Genomic DNA, 17,744 nt, shown 5'->3' on the forward strand with positions numbered 1-17,744 from the left:
TCTTGTCAAAAATCAGTTGACCATAATGGTGGTGGCTTATCCGCATTTATAGTATCTTTTGCCATGTGGAAATTTAAAATTCTAATGTAATCAAATTAATTAACTTTGTGCCTTATGATTTGTGTATTTTGTATCTTCTTTAAGAAATACTTTATCTTAGGCCAGGCGTGGTGGCTCACGCCTGTAATCCCAGCACTTTGGGAGGCCGAAGTGGGTGGATCCCCTGAGGTCAGGAGTTCGAGACCAGCCTGGCCAACATGGCGAAACCCCATCTCTACTAAAGATACAAAAATTAGCTGGGCGTGGTGGTGGGCGCCTGTAATCCCAGCTACTCAGGAGGCTGAGGCTGGAGAATCGCTTGAACCCAGGAGGTAGAGGTTGCAGTGAGCCGAGATCACACTCCAGCCTGGGTGACAAGAGTGAAACTCTATCTCAAAAAAAAAAAAAAAAGAGAGAAATACTTTACTTAACTCATAAAGATATTTTCTTACATTTTAAGACTCTTAAGACTTTTTTCACATTTAATGGACTTCCTCTATTAATATAAAACTCTGAAATTCATTTAAAATTTTCCCAGAACCTTCCAGTCTGGGAACAGATACAGATATACCAATGGATATTGACAATAATGACATAAATAGTGATAGTAGTCGGGGTTTGGATGACACAGAAGAGCCATCACCCCCAGAAGATAAGATGTTCTTCTTGGATCCATCTGATCTCGATGTGGAAAGAGATGAAGAAGCCGTTAAAACAATCAGGTAATATATATACATATTACAAGCTACTTCCAGATGCAAGGTCAGTTCAGGATCTCATTAAGAAAAAGCCACGTCTCTTTAAGTGGGACCTTAAAAGTAATTTAAAATCTAAATAAATTGTGGCTAATTCTTTTACATGCAATGTAGTATTTCTGAAATAAATTATATCACCTTTGCCATCCACTCAAGATGGGGAGGTATGAGAATCCTTGTTTTTTTGTTTTTGTTTTTTGTTTTTTGTTCTTAAAGAAAAATGCTTTAAGTATGGTCTAGATGTAAAACCTAGTTGTGGAACAGCCACTGCAAGGTGTCAGTATTGAACTTTCAGTTAAAGCAACCTGTTTTTCACACAGGGAGCTTTAACTGGTAGTAGAAATGGCAATAAAGAATATACTCATGAAGATGTTGCACAAGGATAATGGTGATGAAGTTGAGGGCAGTTTTCATATTGCCACAGTTAATCCGACTATTAGCATTTTGTAAAAATACTACTAGACTGTAAAACCATTCTAAATATGCCACTATGTTCATAGAAATTCAATTTTTGTAGCCTAAATGATATACTACCTTGTAGCAAAATGTCCCCATTTTGGCAGGTTTTGTTTTTCATTGGAAACAGAGTTACTTAAAGAAAATGAGTCATTTATTTCAGTCTCAGATGGCTGAGTTGTCATTTATTCAGTTTGGCTTATCATTAAATAACAGTTATTACTATCATTAGCATTATTAACAAAATCTTTGTTTAGCCATTTTGGAGACTATTCCAGAACCCAGCTAGTTGGTTTTTGTTTTTTGTTTTTTGTTTTTTTTTTGAGACAGAATCTCGCCCTGTCTCCAGGCTGTAGTGCAGTGGCACAATCCCCACTCACTGCAACCTCTGCCTCCAGGTTCAAGCGATTCTCCTGCCTCAGCCTCCCAAGTAGCTGGGACTACAGGCACCTGCCACCATGCCCGGCTAATTTTTGTATTTTTAGTAGAGACGGGGTTTCACCATGTTGGCCAGGATGGTCTCGATCTCTTGACCTTGTGATCTGCCCACCTCAGCTTCCCAAAGTGGTGGGATTACAGGCGTGAGCCACTGCGCCCGGTGAACCTAGCTAGTTTCTTAATCATGAATACTTCGTAGTTTAAAAAAGAAAGTATTTAACTGTTTGAGGTTCACATTTCAAAACAGTGTATTTTATGCATACATCCCAAATTTTATTGAGCCATGTTTCAGTGCTACCTGATTTGACTTATTACATTTTCTTAATTAGTATCTGTAAATCATTTTCGTTTAAATACCTTCTAGTAGAAGTACATTTTGCTAACAACATGATTAACTGGATTTGACATTTGAGCCATGTGAATTCGAGTTATATATACTTGTATTTTGCCTTGTTGTGGATTTGCTAGTCCATCATGCTGCCTAGGGCAGGAAAACTCTTCAACAGCAAGCCCAGATGAGACCCTCTCCTGGGCTCCAAATATTCCAGTTTGGGAGGGTACTTTCTATTCCGCTCATTGTTTTTAATTTTTTTTTTTGTGGCCCTCCAGAAAACATTCATGACAAGTAAATAGGATTTAAAATATTAGCTTAAAATAGAATCTTTTATGTATCATCATAACAGGATTAATTTTTCTTCAGCCATTGTTTCTTTTACTAAGATATTTTGAAAAATTTTAGCTCAGTTGTCTTTAGAAAGGCTTCATATTCCTACAGTATTTATATGATTTTTAAAAAATCTACACAAACTTACAAATTTTAAATATTTTTTAGTCCATCAACAAGCAATAATATTCCGCTAATGAGGGTTGTACAATCCATCAAGCACACAAAGAGGAAGAGCAGCACAATGGTGAAGGAAGGGTGGATGGTCCATTACACCAGCAGGGATAACCTGGTCAGTAATCAAATACATTTGAATATGCTAGTAAGACTTTGTTATGAGTTTCATTCTGTGCATTTTTTAAATCAAAATGATGATGAGATACATATTAAGACATTATATACACCACAGCAATTTGTAAAAGATGCACTGGAATTATAGTTAAATTTGTAAGGAATTTTTAACACGCAGAATATTTAATGTATTGTCTTTACAAACTGGTAGAGCAGTCAGTATTCAAAAAGGATCTGGGATTGTTCCACAATAAAAAATAATTAACTCGAAACACAGTGGAGCCACAAATAGAGATAGAAGGAACTAAGACTTCATCTAAAAAGTCATCTTATTACCAAAGATAGGAAGGAAGCATGTTTGGTTTTATGTAGACTTTAACTTAGTGTAAATATGCAAGGTTTTTTTTTAGATCCAGCAAAGACGAGGAATGATGACATTCTACTAGAAAGACAATAGATTTGAAGAATCAGCGTAGTGTAATAACTAAGAACACAGACTTTGGAGCTAGACTGCCTAAGTCTCTGTAACTTACTATAAAACTATATGAACTTGGGAAAGTTACTTAGTTTCTTTATGCTTTTGTTTCCTTGTGTAAAAGTGGCATAATAATGGTAACCACCTAATAAATCCAAATCAGTTAATATATGAGAAGATCTTGGAACAGTTTCTGGCATACAGAAACACTCAATAAATGTTAGTAGCTAGTATTTTATTTTTAAAGTTTGCTGAGTAGATTATTGAAACAAGCTTTCTAATAAACCTTTTAAGAATAAAATGAAGTACCCAATACATTTAGCTGGCCTAAAGTTTTGTATGATAAGAACAGTATAGACTGCAGTGTGTATGTGTTTTATTTATAGTTCATATCCTTGCGAATGTAACTTGAAGTGGTGTGCCTACCTTTGCGAATTTAATGGTATATCAAAGGTGCTTTTACATCAAATTAATGGGGAAAGTAGTTAATTCAGTAAATGGTGTTGGGACAAGCATCTAGCCATTTTGAAAAAAATAAAGTTATATATATGTATGTATATGAATATATATGTGTATATATGTATATATATGTGTATATATATGTGTATGTGTATATATATATATATACACACACACCTCATACTTTATACATAATAAACCTAAATGTATCAAAGATTTGAGTGTAAAGAAATTAAACAGAAGAAACTTTGGGAGAATTATTTTACAAACTCAAGAATAAAAGATCAATAAATTCAATCTCATTAAAAAATTATATGTGGCAAAATCCAAAAGCAAAGACAAATGAGAAACTGGAAAAAATATTTTCAGCTCATTCTAAACAAGGGTTAATTCCATAAGATGTGAAGAATGCCAACAAATTGATAAGAAAAAGAACATAACACAATAGGAAAATGGACAAAGAATATGAACAGAGAGTTTCACAGGAAATACAAATGACTCTTACACATAAGAACTTGATTTCATTTATGATAAAAGGAATATCACTTTAACCTTTCACTGAAATACCAGTGTTTATTTTTCAGTATAGCAAAGATCAAAAAGTTAATACCATACTGCATTAATGAGGGTGTGAGTAACTAGGGACTCTCATACGTTGCTGAAGAGACTATAAATTGGGTCAAATCTTGTGTAGAATAATATAACACTATCAGGCAAAATTACATGTGCACATGTCTGTTGACCCAGCAAATCAACTTCTAGAAATATAGCCTATAGGTAAATTACATATTTTTATGTGTGTGTGTGTATGTGTCATATATATATATGTATTCATGTGTGCATGTATGAAATTCTCTACAAGGATTCCCAGAAACCTGATAACATGCTTTGCCTGGAGTAAGGGTGAGGAGTGGGGATGAGTGATGGTGGAAGTGATACTTTTCACCATACATCCTTTTTATATCTTGAGAATTTTGAACCTCATGAATCTTAAAGTTATTCAAAAATACAAATTTATGAATGTAAATGAAGGGAAAAGTTAGGTACAAGCACTTTGGAGGAATCATTTTTGAACCTCACAGTTTTCCAATCTTCATTTTATAGAGAAAGAGGCATTATTGGAGACTTGACAGCAAATGTCTAACATTATTTCAGAATGAATCTGGATCAAAGTATTATAAGGTAAGGATTTTACACTTTAAAAAATATAAGCATTAAGATAGTGTATGTTTTTTTCAGATAATATTCATTAACTGTTATATTTGAATATATATGACTCTAGCTAGTATGGTTTATAGAAGTCACTGTTAGGTTCCTTGTTGAAGCAACTATTTCCCATACCAAATTTCACTCCCCCACAGCAGCTCTCCTTCCAGACTGTTTGTTGTTGTCGTGTATTTATTTATTTCTGGCTTGCCTGTCAGGTTGCTGCTGCTTTCCTTCTGGATACTATGATTTAGATTAGACTGCTTAGAAAGTCCCATCATCATTGCCTGTCCTGAAGAGGTCAGTGAGGTATTTAGTATTTCTCCCACCTTCCACCTTACCTTGGGTGCCAATTCCCAATTGCTTGTTTGGCTCTTAATCTCCTTTTTACAGTCTTCCTTGCTTGGCTTATTCCACGTTTTGCCACATCACAAACTGATAGCAAGCAAGATTATAACCAAGCAGTTAGGTCAGTAAGAGAGAATGGGAACTAATGGCTTGCTTTGAGCAGGTGTTTTTTTGTTTGTTTTTAGTAAGTTTTTTTTTTTTTTTGCCTTAGGAAGTGGACTAAAAACATAATGATTGCTACAGGTTACTCCAGTGGACAGAACCAGAATGGGAGTGGCTTAAACAGCTGACCAAGATTCTGCTTTTTCTGCCATTATTTCTGCTTCTTACTTGCTTTGGGGCTATATCTTGTAGACTACAGTCACTAGATAAGTAGTTGTGAAGCTGAATTAATGACAGTTGGAAGTTACAAGTGTTGGATATAGTGGCAGATTACTCTCCTATATCTTCTCCTTCCTTGCATCCTAATGATCTGCTACTGGCTTAGTTATCATAGTCCATGCTCTGCCTCTGGCATTGCTGGACATTGCAGCTCATTCAAGACAGGCCATGTCATAAGACTCAACTGTGTATTAAATGTTGCATACTTGTGTCCGTCTTAATGGCATTCATTGAAATGCATATCTCTGGTTCTTTAGTGTATTTAAAAATAAAAACAAAGATCTATTCTTATTTTTCAATGCTTAATTTTTTACTTCAGGAAATTCCACTTTCAGAAATTCTCCGCATATCTTCACCACGAGATTTCACAAACATTTCACAAGGCAGCAATCCACACTGTTTTGAAATCATTACTGATACTATGGTATACTTCGTTGGTGAGAACAATGGGGACAGCTCTCATAATCCTGTTCTTGCTGCCACTGGAGTTGGACTTGATGTAGCACAGAGCTGGGAAAAAGCAATTCGCCAAGCCCTCATGCCTGTTACTCCTCAAGCAAGTGTTTGCACTTCTCCAGGGCAAGGGAAAGATCACAGTAAGCAATAAACTTCTTGATGGCTTTTTCTCCTCTTTAGTTCTTAAGCATTTTGTGGGTATGGTTGTGTTCCTTTGTTCCTTTTAATGTTCATCCTAAGCTTAGTCTTTAGTAACCAATACTTTAGTAACCAATACAATTAGTTAACTCTTTTATAAAATTATATTGGTTATAGTATATATACGTACATACAATGCCCAGTGCTAGGCTCCAGAGTCAGTTTTCCTACATGAAAATCCTGGCTATACCATCTGTTATATGATCAGGCAAGTACTTTACCTCACTGTAGTAGTAAGTACTTCACCTCACTGTAGTAGTAAGTACTTCATAAGGTTGTCAGTATTAAATGAAAGAGAACCTGTAAGATACAGAACAGTGCTTGGCATCCGTAAAGTCTCATTGGATTATGCCTGCTACTGGTATTAATATTTTGCTTTATAGTGGGATATAAACAGGCAATAAAGTATTATGGTTCACATCACACTCATGAAATCTGTGAAGTCAGAAATGCTGTATTAAAACATACAGAAATATTTAAAAATCACTGAAACATGTTTTGCACCAACAAAACTTATATAATTAAGCCTAAATTGGATAAAGTTTCAAAAGTAAACAGTTAACAATCGAAAGGTCACTATAATGCCACTTCTCCCCCATTAACATTATGTTGCTTATGGGGACACATAAGTCATTCATTTGAGAAATATACTCAAATTGAAATAAGTATCAACAACTTTCCAAATGTAGTTTATTTTAGTTCAGCTGTATTATTTTGTACAACTATTATGCTAGGCCCTGAGCTAAAATACAAAATAAATACAGAAATCATAAAAGCTCTTTAGGGAGAGATGGGATATATAAAGGTATTAGATGGTAGCATAAAGCAGTACAGTGCAAAAGTGAGGAATACATTACTTAAAAAACTGAGATACAGACAGAAGAGTAAACAAGACTTCATAGAAGAACCTGATTTGAACCTCAGGTAGAAATACAGTAGGCAGATCTCAGTGGGAGTGGTGGAGGGGTAACATTATTTAGTTGAGACAAGTGTGATGAGGATCATGACAACTGTGTACATGTTTGGTGTTCAGTACTGATTTGGGGTTGGAATGGGTGTAAGTAGATGGATGTTTCACAGTGGTTCTTAAGTTTTGGAGGTTTTTAGACAGAACTCTATGTCATTCTAATTAAAACTAGGACTGTTTCCTCAGAAAACAATACAGGCACTTACACACTCTTTAAAAGATAAATGAGGTGATTTATTTCAGGCAATAAATGTATTAAAGTACCAAAAAACAACATTATAAAATTATAAAAATGCAAGCAATTTAGAAGTGTATAAAAACTCTTTGTCCCCCAACCCCACCTCTTCCACTCACCAAAAGTAATCACAGATTTTTGTTTTTAATTTAAGCACTGCTACCCTGCAATTCCCTTGACTCCACTTCCCCCCCTCCCCCCACCAAGAGACAGGGTCTTGCTATGTCACCCAGGTGAGAGTGCAGTGCGCAAATCATAACTCGCTGTAACCTCAAACTCCAGGGCTCAGATCCTCCTGTCTCAGCCTCCTGAGTAGCTAGGACTACAGGTGCACACCACTATGCCTGGCTAATTTTAAAATTTTTTTAGAGATAGGGTATCATGTAGCCGAGGTGGTCTCATACTCCTGGGCTCAAGTGATCCTCCTGCCTCAGCGTCCTAATGCACTGGGATTACAGTGCAACTTCCCTTTTTAACTCAGTAATAATCATAACTAGCTTTCTGACTTTCTGATTCAGTATTTATAGTCCTACATCATCGATTAAATGTTGAGATAGTATTCTTTTGTATGGATGTATCATATTTTATCTAGTTTCCTGTTGATGGGTTGTATGTGTAGATTTTGTTAATGTACATAATTGTATTAACTGTGTGCTAAACTTTTTAAAGTTTGATGTACCATGAGCATTCACATGTCAGTAAAGATTAATAATATTGTCATATACTAAATTTTGTCTTTTTTATATTTTACAGAAGATTTGTCTACAAGTATCTCTGTATCTAATTGTCAGATTCAGGAGAATGTGGTAAGTAATCGTTATAGCTAATGTGTAAACTGGGTGATTAAAATAAGGAAAATAAAAGGTGAAAATCTTTATTAGAGAAATTGGTTCATCGCCCAAAGTACTAGGCTAGACTTTGCGGTTGACAACTTCCCTAAAGAGTTCTGCTTTATAGAGGAAACTAAGGCAGATTTTTAAAATTAAAAATAAAGCTAACTTTTTCACTAGAAAAAGTTACATTACAATGTTACAAAGTGATAAGACTGGTTCAAAGAGAAGGCAGACATTACTTCTTGTGGGGTCAGCAGGGGAAGCTTCCTAAAGGAAGTGCAATTTGAGCTATACCTGAAAGGATGGAATGGATTACTGACAGAAGTGCTGAATGGATGAGGGTTGGGGAACAACCTTTCATGCAAGTACAGGAGCACTAGGATGAACAAACAGGGAAGCAGGAAATGGACTCTTAAGGAATTATGAATAAATTAAGTTTGGCTGGTGTATATAGGTATGTTGAGGGTTTTATAACAGGTCAGCAACTTTTTCCGTAAACTTTTTAGTAAGTACCTTAGGCTTTGTAGACCAGCAGTCCCTAACCTTTTTGGCACCAGGGACTGGTTTTGTGGAAGAGTTTTTCCACGGAGGTAGGGGGTTGGGAGATGGTTTCGGAATGAACCATGTCAGATCATCAGATTCTCATAAGGAACACACAACCTAGATCCCTCGCATGCACAGTTCACAGTAGGGTTTGCCCTCCTCTGAGAATCTAATGCCTCTGCTGATATGGCAGGAGGCGGAGCTTGGGCAGTAATGCTTGCTAACCTGCTGCTCACCTGCTGTGCAGCCTGGTTCCTAACAGGCCACAAACAGTTACCAGTCTGTGGCCTGGGGCTTGGGGACCCCTGTTGTGGACCATATACAACTATGCAGCTATGTGGTTGTGACAAGAAAGCAGCTATAGGCAATACATAAGTGAACAGGCATGGCTGTGTTCCAATAAAACTTTATTTATGGACCCTGAAATTGAATTTCATTTAATATTTACATGTCACAGAATATTATTTTGATTTGTCCAGTCATTTAAAGACCATTTTTAGATCGGGGCCATACAAAAAAGAGGCAACAGGCTGGATTTTGCCCACAAGCTGGAGTTTGCTAACCCCTGGACTAGAGGGAAAACAGGCTAGAAAAGGAAGTCAGAAAATTGTTAAATTGTTATATATAATTTCTCAGAATAAAATCTCCATTTTTCTACTTGGGGCACTTAGCTGTTATAGTTCTCTAACATATAAATGTTAAGATTTCTAAGACTGCAATGAAGATTGGACTCTAGTAGTGTTATTGGAGATAGAACATTTCAGAGATATAATCTATGAGTCTCTTGTCCTGTTGAGAGGTAGAATAGACAGCATATTCTTGGGGAGATAAGGAGGAATATCAAAAATCATGAGCACTCAAATTTTGAATAATCCCATGGGAACTGAGGATATCTCCATCCATGTCATGGGGGAAAAGGATTCAGAATTGGCTTTTGTTTAACAAATATATATACACATACATACATACACATACACTTTCCTAGCAGTTATTATATATGCATTGGATGCCTCCTAATCTGATTAGAACCAAAATTTGGTTAAACAAAAAGATTAAAGTTGGGAGGCTTATAAAAATGGTTCTTACAAACCTTAAAATTTTAATTACAACTTAACATATATACATGCATATTCACTGGCTTTTGCTGCAGGGCTGAGGCTTTGTCTTTATAAGTGTGGGTCTGCTAAGTGAAGTTCCACTTTGTCTTTCTTTCATCAGTCACACCTGTAATGCAATTTTGACACTAAACATCCCAAATTAGTATATTAGTTCTGTTAGTTCTGACAGCAACAAATACTACAAAGAAGAAAAAAAAGGGAAGGGGGCGAAGAGCAGTGAGGAAAGATAGAGGAATGGATTTCAGTTACAGACTTTCTCTCATACATATTCTTTTCTTCAGTCTCTCAAAGTTAGGCTAATCCCAGTAATATGAACTTTTGAGTTTTGTTTTTTTTTCCCAAAAATCAAAGAGAGCAAATCTCCTTAAAGGTAAAATAGGTAAAATTTCATTTTTAATTTTTTTTAGGTAGATTTACTTTTATAGATCACTACTTAATAAATACAAGATTTTTTTTTTTCTTGAGATGGAGTCTCGCTCTTGTTGCCCAGGCTGGAGTGCAGTGGCACAATCTTGGCTCACCACAACCTCTGCCTCCTGGGTTCAAGCGATTCTCCTGCCTCAGCCTCCCGAGTAGCTAGGATTACAGGCATGCACCATCTCACCTGGCTAATCTTGTATTTTTAGTAGAGATGGGGTTTCTCCTTGTTGGTCAGGCTGGTCTGGAACACACAACCTCAGGTGATCCACCTGCCTCAGCCTCCCAAAGTGCTGGGATTACAGGCGTGAGCCACCACGCCAGGCCTAAATACAAGATTTTTAAAATGCAAAGCATTTTTTTCCTGAAAGTCTTACACAATACATTATACTTGCACATAAAATTTGGGCTTAACCTCTTATTAGAACATAGAAAGCCTGTGTTTTCATAAAATAGTTTGCACTTTATGGAAATTAGCTGCTTCTAACATAAACAAAAATGTATTGAAGTATTTGGATGAAGAAAGTCAGAGATGTTGACATTGTATTATAGAAATAAATAATACTAACTCCTTACTTTATCCTACCAGGATATCAGTACTGTTTACCAGATCTTTGCAGATGAGGTGCTTGGTTCAGGCCAGTTTGGCATCGTTTATGGAGGTAAGCAACTACAGCCGTTTGCATATTGTACACATTATTTTAAAAACTGGAAAATGTAAAACATCTGACAGCTGTTTTGTCATCTCATAGTTTTGTCCAGTGCCCTTTTTTTAAAGGCTGACTTGTTATCTTTCAGCTAAATCCTTCTCACTGTAATTTGAGTATTCTTCCCTTAATGTCATTGCAAACTTTAAAAATTAACAGAATCAGAAAATTTTACAGTATGTTTTATCTCTTCTTGTAGCTCACACATACAGATGTTTGTCGGAGGCAGGGGGGAGATGGTTTGAAGTTTATGTTGGGCTGAGTGGGCTTATTCATTGAAGTATATTCCCTACTAGTTTTCCAACACAAATGGCACCATTTGTCTACTGTTGGCATGATTGTTCTATTAAGTCTGAAAACCTGAACCTGAAATCCAACTTTGCGATTTAGGATATTGATGAAGTCATTTAACCTTACTGTGCGTTAGCATCTTCAACTGTTTAATGGAACTAATAAAACCTGACCTGTGTAGCTCATAGGGCTTAAATATTAATTAAACTTAATATATGTAAAGGTACTAAGAAAGAAATGTTAAACCCTTGTTATCCCTTGCTAAGACTTGGTACAGTAGTTTCCTAGTTGGCTGTTCTGCCTCCATTCTTACCTTCTTTTCATACAACTCTTGGAGTGAATCTTTCAGAAAATTCACATCTGATATTAGTATTACCTCACATAGAACCCTTAAGTGGTTCACAGTCATCTACAGATTCATAGCCAGTTTTCTTAGCAGAGGATTTCAAGGCTGCTGTGATTTATCCCTGCTTCTCTAGCCTCAGATCTAATTGCAGCTTCCTCTTTGCTTTCTATCTTTCAGTCCTATTTACATGCCTCCATACCCTTTGCCTCTCTGCTCCTTCTCCATCCCTTTGTCTCTTCTAGTGCACATTTTTTCATACTTCAGGGCTCAACTAAAGGGCTTCCTCTGTGGAAATTTCTTGTCCCCATACCTATTTCTCCATCAAATAAAAACATTGTTCCCCTTTGGTACTCCTGCTACCCAACATACTTCTATCACAATATCTATTACCCTTTGGGTTTACATTATTGTCTTCCCACTGAACTTTATTGGAGCGTTGGCTGTGAGATGTCTGGATCTTCTTTGTATTCCTAGCACCTAGTATTGTGACATAAAGCAGTCGCCTAGAAAATGTGTTGACTCTGCATGCATATATAATATCTATGGTTTGCAACTTCAGATTTGTCAGTTTTAAGAGTAGTTACATCTCTGGAGGACTTCCTGTCATCAGAGGAACAAAGAACTGTCCGAGGTACCTTTGGCTTCTTACCAAAAATGCACACATTTGTTCAGTCTTTTCAAGTAGACTTACGATTGTGCCATTGAGACAAATGAGTTAATCTAAAATAAATAGCTGTGTAGAGAAGAGCAAGTCAGATACATATTTGAAGAACAAATACCAAAAATATACCTGTCATTTTCACTGCTTAATCTGTAGTATCTAAAGGCATACCTAGTACATAATAGGTATAACTAGTTAATTTGAATTAATAAATGAGGGAATGACTGTTCATTATAATAAACTTCTACCTTTTTTTAATATCTAGATTCTAGAATATAGAGACAAATATAAATTTTTTATATCTAGATTCTAGAATATAGAGACACCCAGAGTTTGTGGGTACATGGTTAAATCACTCTGTGCTGACTCATTGAATCTAGAATAAAATTGATTCATTCATACAGTATTTCCATCTTGACAGAGTCTCTGAAGGACTAGGTCAGGGTAATTAACTATCATTGATTTAACAAGGTAGATTACTTTTCAGCAACAAGTTCATTCAAATTTTCTCCTGTTTAGATAATGCAGCTGACTTTATTAGGGGCAAATATTATGTATGGAGGGGAAAACAATTTTTTCCTAAATTAAAGGTGAGTGAAGGAGTGTGGAGAAAGAACAAAAATGAGCCAAAAAGAAAACTCAAGAGTAAATACATATAAATTTCAGTTTGTGGACAACTCCCTAATAAAGCTGTCAGTTTGCTTCATTCGTTCCTGTTCTTTTTTTCTTAATAGGAAAACATAGAAAGACTGGGAGGGATGTGGCTATTAAAGTAATTGATAAGATGAGATTCCCCACAAAACAAGAAAGTCAACTCCGTAATGAAGTGGCTATTTTACAGGTAAAAATAAAAAATAAAAAACTGGTTTATTAAAGAGGCTGGTAAGAATCTGAATTAACTGCTTCTCTTTTTTTTTTTTTTTTTTAAGAAGGCAAAATTAGATTATGGTAATATAGGCATTATAGGGACTGCCAATATCTTGCTTTATGGTAGTAGTTTTAGAACACATTTTCGTGAGTAAAATCTTTTTTAAAAAAGTAAAATTTCATTCTTAATTCATTCCAGGAGCTCAAAATACTTAGGATACTTTGCCACATTTTGTTAGAAGGTTGCTGTTTTACCCATCCAGTTTTCACAGGTGACATGCTTGTCATAGCAATTACTGTGCAAATAAAGATTGCTTTAAAATTATGTACCTTTTAACAGCACTTATTTCATTAATTAAAAACTCTAATTTTGTAATGGCTTAGTCGATTGGGGCGTATTTTAAAGATATATTGGCAATGATTTCAATTCCATAAATTCCTATATGTTTTTCATCTAGCATTTTTACCCCTTGGGGGCGGTCATCTAGAAGATTAAAATTTAGCTTGATCCTTGGATCATTTTCTGAATATCATATAAATAATTTATAATATGCAAATGTATGTTATATAGTTTTTGCATATTATTAAAGAAATCATGGTCGTATAATAGCTCATTCTGGCCAGGTGAGGTGGTGCGCACCTATAATCCCAGCACTTTGGGAGGCCAAGGCGGGTGGATCACCTGAGGTTAGGAGTTCGGGACCAGCCTGACTAACATGGTGAGACCCCATCTCTACTAAATACAAAAAAACTAGGCCGGGCACGGTGGCGCATGCCCATAATCCCAGCTACTCAGGAGGCTGAGGCAGGAGAATCGCTTGAACCTGGAAGGTGGAGGCTGCAGTTAGCCAAGATTGTGCCATTGCACTCCAGCCTGGGCAACAACAGCAAAACTCCATCTCAAAAAAAAAAAAAAAAAGCCAGGTGTGGTGGCACATGCCTGTAATCTGAGCTACTTGGGAGGCTGAGACAGGAGAATCACTTGTACCTGGGAGGCAGAGGTTGCAGTGAGCTGAGATCATGCCATTGCACTCCAGCCTGGGCAACAAGAGGGAAACTCCGTCTCAACAACAAAAAAAAATGGTTAATGCTGTCAGAGCCCCATTTGCTTTGGGTGAAATTCAAGAAGACAGCCTCCTTCTGAACTTGAGTTTCCTTGAAGAAGGTAAGAAACTTAAATGATTCATTTTACATTTATTATGTTACTTGTTGCTAATAGTAACATTTACCTCACTTTTTCAGAGGCATGATAATCAAAAAGCTTGTGGTCAAGTAGGTACCTGTGGTCATATCAAGGCTGCCTCCTCCTATAAAGCTACCTTTAAATAGAATATTAATAGCATTCATACTCTGTTGAATATGAAGAGTATGAATATGTTGTCAGGTATTTTTGCGTATCTAATTTTGGAACCCTCATTGTCCAACTAGTAAGCGAAACAATAAAAATTAAGGATATATTCCTATGGATTGATTTCTTCTTGATCACAAACACAGCTCTGAGTAAGCACTGAAGCTTTTTTCCTCTTATCAGCTATGGATCATAATAACTAAATTTAGGAATAACCAGGTAATGCACAGTATGAAAAACTTCATTATTATATCATTTTGGTTATTTTCATCAATATTGCCCAAACTGGGAATAGATTGTAGGATGTCTCTCTGCTATTTTCATACTAAATTTAATACAAGACTATCTTTGTTGTAGATTCTCTTCAAATTGTTTATGTAAGATATTTATACTTTTATATTTGGCTTTCCTTGTGTCAGCATTTATACTTAAGTACTTTTTCTCAACATCACCCAGCAGGAAGGCAGGTTCAGAGTTTGAATCTAAGTCTGTCTGCAAACCATATGCACTTTCTACTTTACATCATTGGACCGACCCACTCTGTGTGTGTGTTTGTGTGTGTGTGTGTGTGTGTGTGTGTGTAGTATAAAGATGAACTTTAGCTAACTTTGTATATGAATATTATTCATATAGAATATTGATATTCTAGAATATTCTATTAGTACAATCTGAATTCATGTAGGAAATATACTTCTTAAAAGGAATCTTTTTAAAAATCACACCTCATTTACTGAAATTAGTTTCATAAGATTTAGTTATGTGAGCATCACAGCTAAACTTTTTCACATGGGTTGGAAGTAACCTACTACACTGTTAAACGCACTCACACCACCTTTTGGCTCTCCTCTTCCCCATCCAACTGTATCATCTTTCCTTTTCCATCTTTGCCCCGTGTCATTCTTACCTGTAGTCCTCCCTCATCACCCAAACCTGAAAGGCTGTCTGAACTCCTGTAGTTCATCCTGCTGTTGATACCTTTACCTGCATCCCTAGAGGCGTCCATAGCTTTTCTTTCCCATGCCCACATACTTAGAGAAAAGATGGGGTGAAGATTGCGCATATTATTATTAAGACTACAGCTTTGGCCTTTCCGGTGGCAAGGAGGAAAAATCACAGGATCATTGATTTAGAAGTGACCTTACAGTTTATCCAGGAGTATCCAATCTCTTGAGCTCTTGGTGACAGGCTTTGTAATTCTGTTTAATAGAAATGAGCACATCCCATTTTTAGATACCTGTGATTATTCTTTATGAAACTGAATCAAAATCACTTGAAAAAGATCCCACTGCAGACAATATACACAACAAATTGAGTCTTTTTTCCCCCCCCTAAAAATAGCCATGTTGACTTTCTTGCTATATCTCAAACATGCCAGACATGCTTCTGTCTCAAAAGGCTTTGCATTAGCTGTTTCCTCTGCCTGGAATGCTTTCTCCCTCAAATATCTGCATGTCATACTCCCTTGTCTCCTTCAGGATTTTGCCCAAATATCATTTCCTCAATGAAGCCTCCACATTGTATTCAGCATTAAACCCACCCTCCCACCCCTCCACTCCCCTACCTTAACTCTTTCTTTTCTCCATGGCACTTATCACCTTCATACTAGGTAATTTACTATTTTATTTCCCATTGTCTGTCTCACCTTGCTGCAATTTATAAGCTCTGCGAGACAAGGGATCTTTGTCAAGTTTTGTTTAATAATGAATCCAGAATACCTACATAGTACTGGGTACACGGCAAATTCTTATTTAATATTTAATGAATAAATGTATTATGTGGGAAATTACAATACATTGTTAGATTGAAAAAAACTTTGGAATGACTCCCTTTAACTTTTTAAAGTAATGTGTACATTATATATGTCTATATACAGTTACACAGAAAAAGAGCCATGCCTACATAAACTGTCAACCTGGCCACATCTAGGGAGGATGTTGTAGAGCAGGAAAAAAATTGGGGAGGGGAGGTTCCTTTTGTTTCCTAGATTATGTGGTAATGTAAAATGTTTCTTTTGCTGTCTTGCCTGAAGAGGGTAGTAGAGTAGTGGGAGAAAAGGTGTGGTGTTCTTGTAGGTACCTATGTAATTAGAAAACGTTATCAAAAACCTAGAGGGAAATTTCTGGTTTGAACATTGTGGTGTAAATTCGGCATTTTCCCGTTCTCATCTTGGAAGCTACCCCAAAGCTATAAGAAAAATGATTAACAGAAGTGAGCATACTTTAAAAAAAAGATGAGAATTCAAAACTATAAAATCATGTAGATTTCCAACACCAGTGAAGATGAAGCAGAGGTGCATGTCTCTTCAGGAAGAGACAACACAACTGTTTTTGCTGATTCTTTCTGAAATCTACAGCCCTTATGTCCTCCAAAGGTCCCTTCTCCAAACAAAAAGCCATTTGAGGGTCATGATCTGATAAGATTTAACTCAAGGGAAAACACATTAAATGAAATGAAAGAAGGCCACTTTAACAGTGGAAGAGTGAAAATCATACTACACCAAATAACACCATAAACATTTATAAAGAAAAACTAAAAACAAGGAGAAACAAACACATCAGTAGTCCATGAGAAATGGAGTAGACAAAAATAATTAAGAACGTACAAGGTCTAAACAGAGTAAGGTAGATCTAAGCAGATTATACTGACCTCTGTACCCTAAAAACAAAGAATGCCTCATTAATTCAAAAAAGCAGTCGTATAAACAGTATTCTTTGATCTCAATGCATTAAAGCAGAAATAAATTACAAAATCAGAAAACAAGCTCCTACATGAAAACTTTAAAATACTAATTTTTGAATCAAAGAACGAAATCAAAATTTCAGAATATTTAGAAAACCTGAAAATACTGCATATATATCAGCGCCTTTGTACTGTCTTTCAGAAAAAGCTTTATAACCTCAAATATTAAGCAAGAAAGAATGAAAATAAGTGAATTAAGAATCTAACTCAAGGAGTTGAAGAATGAACAATAAAATAAACCTAAAGAAAGCAGAAAGGAATAACAGATCAAAAATGAAAATTAATAAATACAGAAAAGAAATAATAAAGCCAAAAGCTGGTTTGCTGTGCGGGGGAAGGGAGGAGGTATGTAAAAATAAAATGGCCATCCTAAGCAAAGAAGAATATACAAAATGATCTTAGGGAGATAACCACAAATACGGGGGGGGAAGGAATCTTATGATACTTTGCTCATCTCTATCAGATAAATTTGGAAACTTGGAGAAAATGGGTAATTCTCAATGAAA

General features: G+C 36.0%; 1 protein-coding gene and 1 long non-coding RNA gene across 11 annotated transcripts in view; both read left to right on the forward strand.

Moving 5' to 3' along the window:
• Nucleotides 1-17,744, forward strand: part of PRKD3 (protein kinase D3) — a 74,153-nt gene that overhangs the window by 44,273 nt on the left and 12,136 nt on the right. For all 10 annotated transcript variants that reach the window (XM_063789133.1, XM_063789135.1, XM_009442300.5 and 7 more), the window contains 7 exons: nucleotides 578-761; nucleotides 2,521-2,644; nucleotides 4,682-4,759; nucleotides 5,832-6,108; nucleotides 8,122-8,174; nucleotides 10,869-10,941; nucleotides 13,019-13,125. In XM_063789133.1, coding sequence (XP_063645203.1) covers nucleotides 578-761; nucleotides 2,521-2,644; nucleotides 4,682-4,759; nucleotides 5,832-6,108; nucleotides 8,122-8,174; nucleotides 10,869-10,941; nucleotides 13,019-13,125 — 896 coding nt within the window. The remainder of the gene's footprint in view (nucleotides 1-577; nucleotides 762-2,520; nucleotides 2,645-4,681; nucleotides 4,760-5,831; nucleotides 6,109-8,121; nucleotides 8,175-10,868; nucleotides 10,942-13,018; nucleotides 13,126-17,744) is intronic.
• On the forward strand, nucleotides 14,234-17,477 carry LOC134807822 (uncharacterized). The gene is made up of 2 exons (XR_010149151.1): nucleotides 14,234-14,316; nucleotides 17,381-17,477. It is a non-coding gene; the product is annotated as an uncharacterized LOC134807822 (long non-coding RNA).

This window comes from Pan troglodytes, chromosome 12, assembly GCF_028858775.2.
Source record: "Pan troglodytes isolate AG18354 chromosome 12, NHGRI_mPanTro3-v2.0_pri, whole genome shotgun sequence".
Lineage (NCBI taxonomy): Eukaryota > Metazoa > Chordata > Mammalia > Primates > Hominidae > Pan > Pan troglodytes.